The following is an 18017-nucleotide window of genomic DNA, read 5'->3' as shown; positions in this document are numbered from 1 at the left end:
CCAAGACCTCCAATTCTAAAAACCTCTTCTGCAGAATGGTGATGCCTACTATTCCCTGCAGCACTGTGTCCTAACACAGTTATACTACTTCAACATTCAGAGAAGCCTTGATTTCCACATGACACAGCACTGTTCATGTAGACACATTCTCCTTACTTAAAAGTTCTTCTGCCCTCAAATCAGCCCAACTTAGAGCAGAAACTTCCAGCAAATACATGAAGCGTGGCAGACAGTCACATGGAAAAGCATCATCAGATCACAGTAGGGGAATGCATGTCCCAGGTTACGGGTGATAGCTCATGCCAGCACTGTGCAATCTACCAGAGTATTTCAGCTTGCCACAAATACAGACCTCTGTAGAAAAAGCCTTCACTCTTGCCCACTGCAAATGGACACAGACCATAGAAAGATGATCACTTATTTCACATATTATGCTGTCCTACAGTAAATAGACACATTCCTTACAGCTATTGTAACTCTGCATTTCTGTTTAATTTTATACGACCAAAACATTGTTTCTTCTATAGCCTCTTGACCTGCTTCACTGAACTCTGCACAGAGCAATACTCAGCAAAGTGGACCAAAAACAGAAATAGCAACTATGTCGTATAAACATTCAAATGCACCCCCAAGTTAATATTGAAATGTGTCCAGAATCCCTTCAGGAAAGGAGAAAAAAAAAACAACAAAAAATGGTAGAATAAATACCAATGCACATGGATCTTAGCTGGAAAAATTCCAGTGTGGTGGATTTATTTTATTTTTTCTACTCTTTTTTCTACACTTATTTCTCCCCCTTTTGTAACATACAGCAGCAATGGTGTTGGAGCATGACATTTCCCAGGTAACATTAAACAAAATTCCTGCCCCTTCCTCTGCTTCTTGAGCAAGGAATGATCCCCAAGGAAGAAAGCTGTTTGCTTTGCAATCCTTGGATGCCAACAACTCACACTGGGTGATGCATAATTCCCATACTGTTAAGATGTGATGGAAAGGAATTAAAGCTTTCACCTCTAATGTTTACTTTTGAAGATTGCAGTTTGGCTATCTGTCAGACCAGGCCTTTTCCTCTGAGAAAAGACCATCATTACTGCCTGGCAGATTTTCCTTTCCAAGTCTACTCATGTGGAAGAAAAGAGGCATTCCTGACACCTAAAATCACTCTCTGGTATCTTGGTCTAATAAACTTTAAATGGCAGCTATAGCCAGCACTTCCCCAGCTAAGCATTCACCAGAGAACTCTGTACAGTTCCTAATGGTGGGAACTCATATTTCACTTCATGGGGGTCAAAGTGAAATATCTGTCTTTGGCAACCTTATCATGTACAAGCTTCCTTCAAAGAGAAGCTCAAGTTGCTAGACTTTTAGGTAGATGTACATTCATTTTTGTCCTTAAGATGAGGACATGAAAAGGACATCTGCTATTTAAAACACGGTTGTTTTACCACTCTGGTAGTACAGATTATTCATGGGTGATACAGTGAAATAAAAGTTTCCACTGAACATATCATTTTAGAGTATCATTTTTTTTCCTCTGGTGCTGCAGCTTTCTGTGATCAGTAAAATGACCCCAACAAGTCTCCATGGCTCTTAAGGAAAACTGTCCCTCTTTTTGTCCAAGCTCACTATTCCGGCTCTCATGAAAGCCTCTCCTTGCATATCAAATTCAGCTGTTCCTGGGACTGCTCAACCTCCTCTCACTCCCCAGGGCAGGACCAGAAGCAGAGCATAGCAGCCTGGGCACAGCTTGAAGATAGCCACAGCTCTTTAACCAAGTAACAACACACAGGCAAACATGCACAAAGCCAAGTTTAACTGGCCATTAAACAATTTTTTTCTCCACACATAAAGAAAATTCAATTTTAGTTTAGCCTTCAGAACAAGAAATAGAGATTCTAACATGCTCCTCCACTTCCACTCTTTCAGCACAGACATCTCTGAAGAACTGCAATTTTTCTTCCATTCGTGCTTTCTCTCTCAGATGTATCTCTCTACCACCTCCCACCCCAGTCAACTTCCTTCAGCTCAGGTTGATCCCAGTGATGGAAACCAGTCAGTTACAAAAAATGTTTTTCTCCAGAGCTCCTTTTTTTCTTGCTCCCTCAGTTAAACCAGAAGAATATCATTATTTTCTGCAGACCTATTTTTTCTGCAATGTTAGCTCCCTACAGCAGCTCCTCATGGAACTGCAAGAGGAATAATGATTGCACAGGAAAGAAAAAACACATGGCGAGGCATTCAGGAATACAATGGTATCCTAGGACTCTTCACATGGTGACAGGACAATATAAAATCAAATATGCCATGTTATAAAACCTGTATTACAGACTCCTGGCTTCATAATTTTGCTGCAGTCATTCTATGCTCAGCCCTGCTCCTCAGCCTAAATTTTGTATGAGGACATTGGGAGAAACAGGTTTCTCCTGCAAGCTTGTTGTTTTTCTTAAGAGCTCAGATCCATTCACCTTCATGACCACAGCTCAAAGACCAACAGGATACTCTGCCCATAACTTAACACAACACAGATGAGAGTCATTAGCAGAACACAAAGATAATTCATAAAATTTAAGTGAATCAGTGATTTAATAGAGGATTCTTGCAATTAAAGGATGAAACAGCAGAGATACTCTTCATTGTCCAGAGGCATATTGTCTTTCTTTGCTCTCCCGACACTGAGAAAGTATTTATATCCCTGGCAAGTAGAAGACTTTCTTCTTCTTCGTCTTTTTCTTCTTTTTGTTTTAAAAATCAGTGTAATTTTGTCCTTCAAATTAGATAAGGGTATGGTTAGACAAAGCAGATCTAATAGCTGGATGCTTCCAAAAAGCACAGTTCTCACATCTATCCTCTTGCAGTTTCCCTTCTGGAGGTCAGTCTCTCAAAAGGGTGTTTGAAGGAGATAAGCCCAGTGCTACTCACTTTTCTCTTTCCCATGTTAGGTTTTTGGCTGGTTTATTACTCTCAACGATCTCAACATCTAAGCTATGGGACTTAAAAGAAAAACATGAACCTTGCAGCTGCAGGTAGGTGTGAAGGTGACCAAGCATACCTCTTTCAGCAGCAGTGAATTTTTAGATTAACACTAATATCAAACTCCACCCTCAAACAAAGGATTTATTTTTTTTTTAATCAACAGCTGACTTTCTCAGGACCTAACATAAAAGGGGTCACAATGATCATCATCACACAGCTAATAAAGTCTTCAAAAACAAACAGAAAAAAGTCAAAAGAAGAGATACAGCTGGTGAGTTACTGGGGGCACAAAATGACTCCTCTTGGAGAAAAAGTGATAGCTTGTTTCCTTCCATAGAAAAGATCCAACACAGCTTGGTTGTCCGTGAGAGCTGCTTATTAGCCACATGCGCCTGGCAGGCAAGAGGGACTGGCACTCAGAATGCTTCTTAAACTGTTCTTCATTCACATTCAATGATACAAGTTCTGTTAATATGGAATAACTGAAGCACAGGAACTTGTAAGTTCAGCCTTTTCCTGAGTCAATGAAACATCTAACTTTGCACACAGGAGTACACAACACACAACAGTACCAAAAAAGAGTGCTGCATTAGTCTCATTTTTAATAGCTTCTTTAAAAAAAGGTATCTGGAATGTCCAGTTTGAGCTTCTCTAGCTTGAACAGAAAGTATTAGAACTTTACAAGAATTCTAATTTTGTTTCCTGCTACTTCTTTTCTGTATTACTTACAGAACTGCCGTTGTATTGAAAAATAAAGTCCACTAGAGAAAGGGTAGTAAAGCCTTACTGGCGTAGAGTACTAAGTAAATTATGTATCACTCTGGTTTCATTAGACAAGCTGTGTTTGAAGAAAAGACCAAACAAATAAACAAATAGGAAAAAAAAAAAAATCAACAAAGATAAGTTGGCAGAAGCTGAAAGAAAGCCAAGCATTTTAACTTTAAATTACAAATCCTTATATCTCACAGATACATAATAGACACAGGGCAACATCCTTGACTTTAGATCTTACCTACCAGATGAACAGTAAAAAATATTAACTCTGCAAGTGACCTGCAGGAAAAGGGAACCTTATTTTTTATTTCTTGGCTGCATGTGTAAACACAGATTCTCAGATAACAGCAATTTCACTGGAAACACACAGGCCAAAGGAATGTTCCGCTTGGAGAAGCATAATTGAAGTTAATAGTAAATAGAAAAGAGTTGTGCAAGAAGAGAAGTCCCAAATAAAGGTAAAAGAATAAAAATATTTTGAAAATATTTTCATCAATAGACCAGAAAGCTTAACACAAAGTTTTAAAGTTCATCCTAGAGGAACACAGTGCTGGTAATACAGTGCCCTGCATCATCACAAAAAGATGCACTGGTATTGCTCAGGTACATCTCAGCCTACAAAGCAAGCAATTCCTCCTTCATGCTTGCAAGAATGACTGACATAGCCACATAGTGTGCTTTTATTACAAAAGAAAAATGATGAGGTAGAATCAGCCCATTTCTCACAAATGCAAAGGCAAGTGTCAGATTCTATGCGCAAGATTTCAGTTAGGTAGTGGCAAGCTCCATATTTGATATGCACCTCACTTGCATAGGTCAGGCAGCTCAGCCATTTAGAAGCCTTTTTGACTGCAACAGGGATAGACCTAGTTACTATATAAATTCTTATGAACTCAGAACTAATCACACTGTCCCCTTTGAAAAGCTCATCTTTAATGCTATAGACTGCTGTAAAAAGGCTTGTTCAATAAATTAGGAATATGCAGAGAGGAGAGGAAAATATTATTTCCCTAAACACCACTTTGACACAACTGTGTTACCTGGAAATCAAAAGCAAAACAGGAACCAAACTTTCTACAGTGGCACTAGTCCCATTCTATCCAAACATGCCCACTGACATCCACTAAGCTTTCTGTTGCCACTTCTGTCCCTACCACAAGCACACAGCAAAATCCTTGGCTAAGAAAAAGCACTTTGTGCAACATAAACATGTATAAACTACTGGATTTTGCCAGTGTTTCACTAGCTCAACCTCTGCCTGATCCCTCCAGTTTAAAAAGGACTGTTCTTCTCTTCTAAGCCTGAACTCAGACTGCAGCAATAAGCTTAGTCTAGCACCTACTCGTGCTTTCACCAAAACAACCTTCAACTACTCAGTGTGCCCGCATGAGGCCATATCCTGCACCTCTGAAAAACAGAGTTCTTCAAACAAAAAGAATGTTATGTTTGTATTTGAAAACTTACCAGCAGCCAGGCATACCTTAGGTTATAAGAATGAAATAACTGACAGTGTAGCAGTGTTATAACAGCTCTTCTACTCTTATGAACTACTTCCTAAAAATGGTTCCTGTGTTGGAATATAACAGGCTCAGCGTCCAGAAGCAACTTGTAGCCATCCTCAGAAAACAGTTGGGGGTCATCCTGCCCCATTGAGCTTTAAAGTCAAAGGGAAGATTTATTTTCACTTGCACTGATGCAACCTCAGCACTGCACAAATTTATTTTATCTACCAATGCAACACTGGCTTTTGCAATAGGCAGGAGTGCCTTCCTGAAGGTAAGGATGGAGCTTATTGCATTGCAGTGGGTCATAAAATCTAGAATAAACTAACTTTTCTACCACTCCTGCCCTAAACCATAATCTTAATCATCATTCTAGCCTTAATGAAATGTGGCACTAAAAGCATGCAGAGATGCATCAAGACCTTTAACCCACTTTATTATAAGCCAACTCCAGCCTTAGTATGAATCTCAATTTAACAAGAGTTCAGTTAATCCACATGAAGCAGTACAGATTGGAATCTAACAGAGCTATTGACACACAGCTCTCACCAAAGCCCCGACCTTGTAGGATTAAACAGCATACCTCCTCAAACCTTCTTTCCCAGAATGTTGATCCTACCCAAGGTTGAACTATAACCATGTAATAATAGTGGCAACAAAACATAAAGTAAGGACCATTATTTGACAAAATGCATCCTTCAGATTACCCCAAAGGATTCTTTCCTAATTGGGTAGGTACCCCTTGCCATACAGCATTAACATAAAGTAGCAAAAGACTCAGCTTAGTAACAGAGCTACCCTACAGCACTCAATAGTGCCAGTAGCAATCCATAGCCCAGAGTTACATCCTCTGCATAGAAACCAGCAAGAAAATAAGATCTGCAACTCATCTTGTCTCAGAACTGTCTCCAAACATAATCCAAGCCAAAAGCATGGTCTAGTGACATTAAAATAAAAATAGGAAAGCTTTTTTGCCCATTTTGCTAATTAATATGTCAGAGCTCATAAAGAAAGACTCATCAGCTTTTCTCCAGCACTGCATCATCTGAAAGAGCTGTGTCAGCAGAGACCTCAGCAGACAGTCAATACATATTAAAAGTGTTCTAAGCAATAAATCAGAAAGAAAAAAAAAAAAAAAAATTGGAAGGAAAAAAACCTCATAGCTGCAAAGAATTCAGTATGCTGTATTCAATATAAATCAGGTTACATGTGTTGTAAAAACAATCCTGCCATTCCCTAGCTGTTCTGTAACTACTTTTCTAAAATGCTAAAGAGATCATGAAAAACGGAGCTCATATTCACTGATTTCTCATCTCCGAGAATCTGCTCTGCTCTAATATAGAGGCCCCACTTGTCTGCTTCTCATCCTCATGGGTAGAATGGTGTTTAAGGAATGCAGGTTCACTTTTGCTAGGTGCAAGGAAGACTGCAGTGGAAAAAAGTCCTCCTTACAGAATTTAGGGAGAGAGGATATCCTGCACACACACTTTGCCCCAAAGGACAAAGTCGGCCACACCAACATAGCATTCCAGTACTTGTGCAACGGTACTGCAGAAAGCATTTGCAACTGCACTAACACCTGGAAGCTTTGCAGGAGTAGTCCTCTGAAAAGAGACCCGCTATTGGGAACCAGAATTCACTGAAGCATTTCTATTGCATTTCTGTAAAGGTAAAATACAAGAATGATCCTCCAGCCATCTTCCCATGCAACATGTTTAATTTCAGTGTATATCCAGATGCGCATCAGATCTATTTTTTTTTTTTTAATACGGAAAAGAATATGGAACAGTTTTTTGTGGGTGAAGTATATGAAAGGGCAGGAAGACGATATGTACAGCAGATCCTTTTCACTCCTTGGTCTTCTGCAGAGTTGTAGTAACACTTTATGAAACGAACACTAACTCCTGAGCTCAGTAACATGTAACATGCAAGGGATACAGGAGCTATACCAAAAGCTGGGACAAAATGCTTCAAGAGCCACTGCCTCAGAAGGAACAGAAAGGATATTTCCCCAGAGAGAATTACTCATCTGTGTATTTCATAGAACAAGTCATGTTGAAGGAGAGAAGGGATAATTGCATTGATTGTCAGTAGGTGATAATTAATTCTGTAGAGAAATATGTTTAATTTCCTGAAGTCTAGAATGGGATGGAAACTCTTCTTTATATAATGAGAAATTAAGTGTTTTGCTCCCAGCACAAGAAGCTGAAATATCTCCCTTAGAGATTTCTTTAAATGGGTGCCTACAGGAAGGCAGCAAAATGAAAGATGTTACAATAAGAGTTGTGCAAGACAATAGAGTGCCAGAAACGTATGTACATGATGCAAATTCCAAATATCAAACAGTAAAAAGAGATCAGGTAAAAAGAACTCCATGCTCTTGAACAAACCTTTAATGGAACAATAAGAAAGCTGAAAGTGCAGCTTCATTTCTTTTCATGAAGGGATAAGAAATGGAATCTTAAAGGGGAAAATAATATTTTAACAGTATTTAAAGAATATTTAAAGTGGACAGAACCAAGAAAATAATTTTCACTCTATCCTTCTCAGAAGCAACTACTTCCTTTTATTCTAAAGGAGGAACAGTAAAAGAAACACAGATAAGACAATCTGTAGGAAATCTTAGCTCTTAGTTGATCTGCTGACCACAGAGATTTTAGCCTATTAGAAGAAGATCTGAACTACATGCAAGAGGTTGATGGAAGGAAAGCAAATGAGACAAAAGTCAGTAAACATGGATCCACATTTTCATATAAAATTCTTAGGTGTCTTTGAACGAACAAATTTGAAAGGCACTTTTTCAATAATCAGAAGAAGTATGCAGAAGAAAGATCAAACACTGCTAAAAATGGTATAAAGCTTAATAAATCTGTAATAACTGACTGACAAAGATTTCTGATCTTGCAAGGTTTCTGGTTCTGGTGATCTGTGGAATACTGCATGATACTGCATGCTTGTAGTAATTTCTCCGCATAGGATTAAAAAAACAAAACCCACAAGGGCAGCACCCTTTGCTTCTCCTACTTGACAAGATCCTTTCTTTGAAGCTTTCACATTCCCAAAACAAGAAGTTGAAAGATGTTTTTTTCCTCCACAGGAGCAATAATGTTACAAGACATATGAACTAGCTCTTTATTCAGAAAGAGAATCCATGAGGCTCACAGACTTAGGAAAGAAGCCAAAAGAATGTAAAAAGAATTTGTCTACTTTAAGTTCAGGGAAAGGTCTTCAGATAAGGAAAATCCATACTAGAGAACTACAAGATAACAAAAGCAAAGGAGGACACCCAGTTGTACAGGGAAGGAATATCATAAACAACCAGGAATTCTCATAGCTGACCTTCCTTCACAGAAACTCAGCTTTTTAGTTTTGACAAAGGAGTGGAAAAAACCAACGTGCAATCATACAGAAAAGGGTCAGCCAGAAACTTCAGGGCTTCCTAACATTAAAAGAGATTGCTGAATAACTTGAGTTTTCTAGGAAGTTTTCAAGGTTTCTCATGTCAGCTTATCCGTGCCTTGTGAAAAATTACAGTCTTACAGCATTTCCTTAAAAGTTCCTTTAAGAACTGCAAGTTGTACAGTACTGTGGTGTGGTAACAGTAATCTCTATGGCAAAAGCATGATGGAAGGAAAAACTTTTTTTTTTTTTAAACTGTAGAATTATTTTTTTGATGTGTGTTATCTTTAGTAATTCTGGTAGTGGAAGTGGAACTTGAAGCAAGGAGAAAAAGAAAAACCACGTTCTTCAAAGTTTCTATTGTTTAAGCCACAACATGATGTGTGAACCCTCATTTTCTTCAGTTAGCAACACCTGAGCTGAAATAAAAGAGATATATCTGTTCCTGAAAATGACTCAGCTACATATGCTGCTTGGCAAAGAATATTATTAATTCATTGCTGCACAACCCAGAATTAAGGAATACGAAGTAATGACTTAATTTGCAATCCATTTAGGCACCACAGTTTGTGTAGGCTGACTTCATTTAATGGCCATATAACTGCTGGCTTTTCCTCCAAAACAGAATAGCTTACCTGATCTGTGTCCGGCCAGGGAACCAACTTTGCTTTCATCTGCCACTGTAGGAATAAAAGAAAAGACACAAAGATCAGAAACCTATTGAAATTCATATGCCTTTGAAGCACTGTCAAATTATTTCAGATGCACACCAGCCTAAATCTTTAAATAATAATCATTTGTAAAAAAAAAAATATTTATTTTTACCCACCTAATCCACCTGGGGCGCTTCAAAGGCCAGAAACCTGAATCAAAGCTCACTGAATCCAATAAAAGCAGTCCTTGTGGGTTACAGATCAGGACCCCAGCACTTACACGCTCAAAACTGAGTTGTCAGAAGAGCAATTGCATTTGTAAATAACTCATCTTGCCAGACAAATTACAGGGCATACGAGAGCTGTAACACTTTCAGATCAAAGACTTCAATTGGTAAAAAGAATCCAGATGTGGAAAGCTTCTCATGCACAGGACATCTCACTGACTCACAGGACCCTCTGCAGACACTGAGGTCTCCAAAAATATCATCTTTCTAAAGGCTTGTGCTTTTGTGATGCCCTGATTTATTTTTCAGTTAATCATACCTGTGTAGAATTTCACAGCATCCTTATAAAGACAGATGTTTATAGCAGTAACAGTTTGCAGACAGAGTAGTGGAGAAACAATTTCTGAATGTAACAAAAATAGTCATTTCTACTGTATTTCAGTTTATTATCATATATCTCATGAAAATAATTAATACACTGTCCCAGAGGGCTGGCTGGAAGAACTAATCACTATTTCTTAAAATGAATTCTATGCAAAGAAATGGTGCAAATGTAATGTTAGGGATGATAAAACAAGAACAGGAAATGAATGTTAGGCTTCAAAGCTTATCCTTCACTCTGTCTGCCCAAGCACTCCCTTATATTATACCTTAAAATGTGATTTCTTTATACGATGTAATAAATTGTCAAGTCATGCTCAAACCACTGTAAATGTGAACTTACACATTCCTTATATAGTGGTCACCATAAAAAGTTTGCAGATGGGGTTATCTGCAGTGGTACAGGAAGATGTCATTTTCTAACTAGGGAAGAGCTTTGCAGCAGTTATTGACATTTAACAGCTATTACAAGGAAAATAATCATAGAAAATATTCTTATACTACCCTCCCCATCTCACTTTTAGAAAAGCTTTTTACCCAAAAACCAGCACCAGATTTAGGACTGGAATCAAGAATCAACACCTGACTGTTGTATCTCATATCTACTTCTCTAAGCTGATTGCCAAAACATTTCTCATCACAAAAATTAACATCATTAAATGATGCTATGAGATGTAGATGCAAATAAAGTAAGACTAACAACTGTTTGCAGTGTTATGCAGAGATAATGAAAGGCGATACAGTGAGAGTAGTCAAAATTCAAGGTAGTTCTGTATTCCTTATCCTTTAACTTCTATGTTTTCCTAGTACCCTGAAATGATGGCATCTATTCAGCTTCTTGCTACACAATTTAGCTGATCCCACAACTCAAAAAGCCCAGACAAGGATTCTCTATAAGACAATTACAACTCTTTTTCCTCCTCTCTCCCCCAGAATTTACCTCTGAGGAGAGCACTAGCATGGAAAACTTTTGTCCTAAAGGCTAATGCTTTGGCAAGTCATATGACTGAGTGAAAACAAAGGATTATAATGGAAACTGATATGCAACTTTAATTATAGCAGTCACTAACGGCAGTCACTGTAATAAATGATAATTAGTTGGGGTAGGCTACATTACACTACATAGGAGCTTGAAAAATAACAGATCCCAAGGTTCACAGCATTTCTTAAAACCATGCTGATGCCTGGCTCTGCCTGAAACTAAGTTTTGTTATTAGAAGGGGTAAAACCATTTGAGTTAATCATACTGTACAGACCAGCTTCACATGCAAAAATTAGATTTTAATACTGGAGGGAAAGAAGAAAGAATAAAATGATTAGGAAATGAAAAATAATCCTACCAGGAAACAAGGTTAGCATTATGCATTTAAACACACGCAAACTGCAGGGCAGAAAAATTGAAGATTGATATCAGTTTGTGCAAAATGTCGGCCTTTCCATGAGATGTTTTTCATTTCATAAGGTATTAAGCCTAGGCAGTAACTTGGAGGGTATCCACCTCTCATTAGAACAGAGTGGCACAGACACATCTGCTGTTTGAGAATTCCACTCATTAGCATCCCTTTTCCTTAGGGAACAAACAGAAGATGACAGAAAAGAAGGAAAGGACAATGGGAAATAAATAGCCATTTTCAACCACTTTATGCATGCATAAGTTGAAATTTTTGGAACTGGAGATTTTATCAAATATGTAAGACACTGTTCCACAAAACAGCATTTTTGAGTACTGCTTTGCATGATGTTCAAAATGCAATTGGTCACTTACAACAGAAGTAATATTTCTCTGGCAATTCTTCTTGACTATGGAAAAACGCAAGTGCTAAATAGAAATATATTTCTTAAGTTCACACTAATATTGGTTCACCCTTGCAGAAAGGCACACGAAAGATTTTAAAGAAGTAAAATATACTGCCTACTCTCAACACTCCAGTAAAAAGAAACATTTTCTTACTGCAACATCAAAAAGAAATTGCAATGCCACTAACTATGAAAAAACTTCAGCTCAAGAGGATCACAGTCAGAACTCACAGTGTTTGGATTGGCATGCATCAGAAAGATATTTACAACAAAATTTCAACTGCAACTGTTTTAATGGGAACACTCTGAACACTGCATATTCGTGAGCTAGAATTGTTGCAGCCAATACAATAAAAACTATCAGGGAGAGATTAGTGCAATGAAGTTTATACAATCAAAGAAGAAAATTCTCCTGAACTGATCATTCAAGCAATTTACATTTTGAAATGCCCCTGAATTCCAGGTGATGTTAGTTTATGAAGTTATCAGTGTTTGGGAACATAAAACATGCGAGCTCATTTAAACCCAACTTCTACTATTTAGGAGCTGGACTGTCATCACAGAAGCCAGACCCACAGTCATTGCCAGTGCTTTAAATTAGAATGATTTGGGGGACCAGCAGGAGTGCAGAGTACATAAAATAGAATATTACTAAGACAAGCAAATGCCAACAACCAAAACAAAATGTTAAAAACCAAACAAGCTGTAAGTTAGGAATAATCAGTTGTATTAGAATTTCCTATGGTAATTTTCTACAAGGCTGCTTTGCTTTAAGAAACCAGGCAGTATTGCTCAGCAGCAGTAAAAGCAACCAGAAAGCATCCATATCCTTCATATAATCTTTTGGTTGCCATTTCTGTGCCCCACCGAAGATAACCAATGTAATCTGCATGACTGCCAATGGTTCTGTACACAACAAATCCTATCTGCTGCCTCAAAAAGAGTTTGCATCTAAACACATACCAAGTTGAAAGGTCAAACTGCTTCCAAACTGTTGTTTAGGGAAGCACAAAGGAATGCTGCAGCCAGCTGTGAAAATACATTTTCTTCTTTTTTCTTTATACAATTATCCTATCTATCCCCCAGAACAAGGAGTCACTGCTATTCATAAGATGCAAGGTAACACTCTTCAACTCAGTGTCTTTTTTGAATGATTTGCCACACTGCCCAATAGCTACTTAAATCCTCTAATGAGTGGAAGTTAAATTGCACTTCTAAAATTTCTCTTGGACAAACCAACAAATGCCTTTGAAAACCAACTGTAGTTCTGCACTCAAAAAAGAAGCAAACAAGGACTAAAAATTACAATAAATGGGAAATAAGAAGTGTGCCTAAAAAGTATTTCCTGGAGAACAAATTTCCATTATCAGTTGGTTGGAAGCCCAATACAAAATTTCTTACAGTTAATTAACAATGGACATATTCCCAAATCACATGCACAAATGGTGCTCCTATGCTTCTTAGAATCTGTCAGTTTCTATGGCATAAACATTAGAAAATAAAGAAAGGTGACAAATTGGTCACTGTTTTTTTTCCAGTGGACTGTATTTGTACCCAGTCCTTTCAGCATAATGAAGGCACTGCATCATCAATTAATTTTAGTCAATGATAGTGCCAATGACATAATTCTCCTGCCATATTTATTGGTGAAATGTTTCCCCTTCTAGGAGTGACATAAATTACTCACAGAGAATGTCAAATGCTGGCTCACAACCATCACTTTGAAAATGCTGTTGGCTGTTCCGGGTTTTCACTGTAGTTCTGTATACAAAGACCACAGACTTTGATATCAAAATCTACTGAACTGATAAACTGAGAGTGGTAAGAAGGATAAACTTGCATAGTCTTAAAATCTTTTCCTTCAGTAATTTCCTCTACTCTGTGCTAATGGTAATGAAACTTTACAGAGCCTCCCTCATTTTTCCCTGTAGATCCCCTTTCAGTTCTGGAAGGCTGCAATGAGGTCTCCCTGGGGAAAAACAAACTCTTTCTACCTGTCCTCATAGCAGAGGTGCTTCAGCCCTCTGAGCATCCCTGTGGCCTCCTCTGGACCTATTCTAAGACAGTCTCTTGTGCTGAGAGCCCCACAGCTGGTTTCAGGCAACTAATGAAGGTGGAGTAGAAGGGATGAATCACTTCACTGATCTGTTGGCCATATTTCTTTTGATGTATCCACTAGTACCCTCAAAGTCCTTCTCTGCAGTGCTGCTCTCAAATCTTTTAGGCTGTAATGATATGTGGAATTGCCCCAACCTCAGTGCACAACCTTGGAACTTGGTCTTGATGAACTTCTTGAGTTTTGTGTGGGCTCACTTTTCAAGCCTGTCCAGGTCCCTCTAGATGTTTTTCTTTCCCTCCAGGGTGTCAGTTGCACCACTCAGCTCAGTGACATGCACAGACTTGCTGAGGGTGCATTCAATTTCATTGCCCATGTTAACACTGAAAACAATAGACAGTGCTCATCCCAGTGCAGAACCCTGATGGGCACCACTCATCTCTAGTCTCCACCTGGGACATCAGCAGATAGAAAGGAAATTACTAAAGTCTAAGTTTGCTGTCTCTACTACGTGTCATTTAAGAACCATCAGTACAGTTGATGCTGCACACTAGACACATGTATCTTTAAATGGAAATTTTTCTATTTTCAGAAAATAATGTTGTTTTACAATTTCACTGCCAGCATTATACAAATTATTCACTTTCTTCCAGTAGCATAAGAATCTCTCATTCTTGAAGGTTACACTGCTAATTGATGCCATCACTGCTTCTTTTACACCTCTGTTGTCCCCTCTTATCTCTTCTCACCTCTGTTCAAGTGAAACTGTACAGGGCTGAAACTGATCCAGCTCCCCCACTACACTTCTTCCACACATCATTAACACGTCTTCCACACTCCCAGGGTTAAACCACAAATTCCTAATCTAATCTGTCATTCATTTGTTGAGAACATTGATAGGGAACAGACTTAAAACTAAGTGTTCTTAAAACTGACTTGAAAATATGACTTCATTCTTATCTGTACTTTCTTTCTTATAGTAACTATACACTAATTTAATTGCTATTTTCACCCACTAGCACTTCAATTGTACAAGTACCTTAAAAGATCAACCTACTTCAAGCTGAGACTAAAGTTCTGTAAGAAATTACCACCAAAACCACATTACCATTCTCTCAGCTCTAACACCAGCAGTACATCTGACATTCCCAGTCAGCTCTGCAGCATTCTTGAATCCTAAGAGGTTTCTACAAAACCAGTCAAAGAAACTAAACACTCCAACTTGTCTACACACATCCTTTTGCCACAATTCACCTTCCCCTCAAATGCATCAACACAGACTTGGAGCTGAACTGAGTAAAAGAAGTGACCTTGCTGAAAATATTTCTTAACATACAGAATAATCTCATTTTCAGTTTAGCCTCACAGTGTCCTTATTACTTAATAACCCTTTGTTTAATTTCCTACTTGCAGATCTGAAATTAGAAAGTTATATAAACTAAGGAAACTATGTCATGTTCATTTCAAAAGATTTATTCTGCAGTCTGAGAAAAGATGTATTTATTCTAATCTCAGAAAAGATGTATCTGGCAGTACTATAAAGCTGTTCATGACATGAGCTAAAAAAACTACTTAAGTGTTTTCTGGCCTTTGATCCTTAAGACAACCACAGCCATGCACATCATTGGTTTTCCTAAACTTAAGACATCCTCATTTCTGAGAAGCCTTTCGCTCCGAGAGATGATTGTTATATTATCACTATAATCCAATAACACTGAAAATCGTATTCAAATTCTGGCCCAACTTCTCAACAGCAATGTTCCTATAACTAACTTCTAAATGCAGTTTTTAAGGTTGTTTCCATAAATATAACCTGGTTTAAAAAAAATTTAAAAAAAAAAGATTTTAAAATAGCAAAACACTTTCAGAAACCTCCTAACAGTATTCTTTCTGTTGCATATGAATCAAATCATTGCTTTAACTGCAGAGCAGTCCCCATCAGTTCTGCTTAGCTTTCATGTGGCTATCTTTTGAGATATTTATTACAATATCCAAGTTTGGAATCAGAATAAGGATAGCCTGGTTTAGAGTCAATTACAAAAGTAGCTGATAACAGTATCAATTGTATTTCCCATATTCTTCTACAAGCATCACTTTATTTCAAAGTGTCCTAAAAGGAGGAATTATCTTCTGGATAGCATTTCTTCTGGAGCATTATCTAATACACTCCTTTGTAAACAAAGGAATGAGCATACACTAATATAGTGGCTTTGTGGCAGAATACTCCAATACCTCATATCTTGCATATTCAATTAATAATTATTCTTAAGTATATAAATGAAGTTGGCTGATATCTTCAATAAATATGCACCAAGGTCAAATTCTGTTTTAGCAAATCATATTTCACTCACACTTAAAATGAAGTAAAGGATATTACTACTTCTTAAGGCTTTAGAGTTAATCAGTTAGGACCTATGGGTTTTTTCTTCATGGGGAAAGGAAAATAGAGTACCTTGGGGTAGCGGTCATGGGTCATTATACCAACATCTTTAAATAAAAATCTACAAAGCACTTTCCCTGAATTGACATACAACAAAATTGCTATATACTCATATGATTCAATTTCATGCTGCTTCAGGTTAAAACAAGCCATGCTTCCATGTTTTTGAATACAATTCCCATGGCTACAGTTCTATTTCTGCATAACCCGAATCATTCCTGTGCATAAAGATTTATGGAAAATAAAAGTGCTGGAGATAAATATTCTTGCCTTCCTTTTTCTCTTTTTTTTCTTTTAATACAACACAATAAAATCCATATTGGTCTTCTGTCTCCTTTGTAATGTAGTTGAAAGACAGAAAAAACACTACTGAAAAAGAATTCTGATGAACTGTTAGACAGAAATGTTTCTTTTTTTTTCCCTAGAAAAGCATGCTAATATGTGGGAAAATCTGTGTGTATAGAAGGAAAGGAAAAATGGTCATTCCAATGACTTGTATAGAAGACATTGATTTCTTCATTTTCATCTGCAATTAAATGAAAGAAAGTACCACTTACTCTTGAAGTGGTAAGGCACAACACCAAATTTATTTCCAGCATTTCTGAATTTGTTTCACTAGTTTTTGATATGGTGCTGTAAGCACAGGTCTGGACTTGGCAAGCAGTCTAAATCTAATCAGTACAAGAAAGCAATCCAAGTCAGACATTGGCTGGACTGCACGAATTCTTGAAATCATGGTAAAAGGCAACTTCGTTTTCCTGCTAATATATTCAAGCCCTGCCATCCATAAGAAATCATGCGGCCAATTGAATGCTTTTTCATGTGCCATGATTAATAAAAGGAAATGTGTGATGGTGTTCTTTTGTCACCAGTTCAAAATGAAATTAGACAAGGCAAAGAAAATATATACCTTAGGACACAGGATATGGACTCTACCACTAAACCTGGAAGTACTGCCTTAACTCAGCAGCAGGGAAGCACATTAGGACTTGTAGCTGAGACAGAACTAATCTGTACCCAAACATTCTGAATTAAACAGTAAATTTTAAGAAGCCTTTGACCGCTGCCTCAAGGATGGATGCTAAAGTGATCAAGACACACTGCAAACATTTCAGCTGCCCTCATACACCTGGTATGAAGACATCTATACACACCAGGTATAATTTTCTGCACATACCACACAACCGCTATATCTGCTTCAAATTTTTTTTGCTGTTGATTTTTGTTTGTTTTTTTTTTACATGTATTATACAACAGTATCCCACACATACATACTGATTTTTTTTTATTTTTTTTTCAAGTGCATACAAGCAAAATCTGACTCATCTGCAGTTAAATGGAGACCATCAAACACACCACTGCTAATTTTTATTCATGCCAGTTCATACAACTCTGGCACACACACGAGTCCTGCCTGAACAATCAAGTGGCAGCGGTTCATGTCTTCTGCTCCTGTCCAGCTGTCCTATCAACAACACAGAAACATGCCATTCATCAACAAACCAAACCATTTATTCCTACTGACAATTAACTTAAGCTCTCACTGCAATTGCAATCATTGCAAGATTTGATATGTGGAATGGTGATGCTATGTGCTAACAGTACTGTACAATCCTACATTAATTTTCTTTAGTGAGGGTATATATTCTTCACTGAGGGCATTAATTTACAACTACAATGATTATGATTTTGTAAACAGCAGTAGTGACAGTGGAGCAAAAGATAATCCATGTTCCAGACAGCCATACATATTTTTACAAGCATGACAGGCATACTCTTATTCACTGTTGGCAAATATGCAAAGCTAATAGTGAT

At 37.6% G+C, this 18017-nt stretch overlaps 1 protein-coding gene across 1 annotated transcript in view; it reads right to left on the bottom strand.

Annotated features, from left to right (window-relative positions):
* PARD3B (par-3 family cell polarity regulator beta) overlaps positions 1-18017 on the bottom strand; it is a 366162-nt gene that overhangs the window by 151652 nt on the left and 196493 nt on the right. Inside the window, 1 exon segment of the mRNA XM_015868265.1 lies at positions 9284-9328. Coding sequence (XP_015723751.1) covers positions 9284-9328 — 45 coding nt within the window.

The sequence above is a fragment of the Coturnix japonica genome, chromosome 7 (genome assembly GCF_001577835.2).
Source record: "Coturnix japonica isolate 7356 chromosome 7, Coturnix japonica 2.1, whole genome shotgun sequence".
Classification (NCBI taxonomy): Eukaryota; Metazoa; Chordata; class Aves; order Galliformes; family Phasianidae; genus Coturnix; species Coturnix japonica.
Note: the sequence above shows the minus strand (reverse complement) of the source record. Positions and strands in the feature narration are given on the sequence as shown.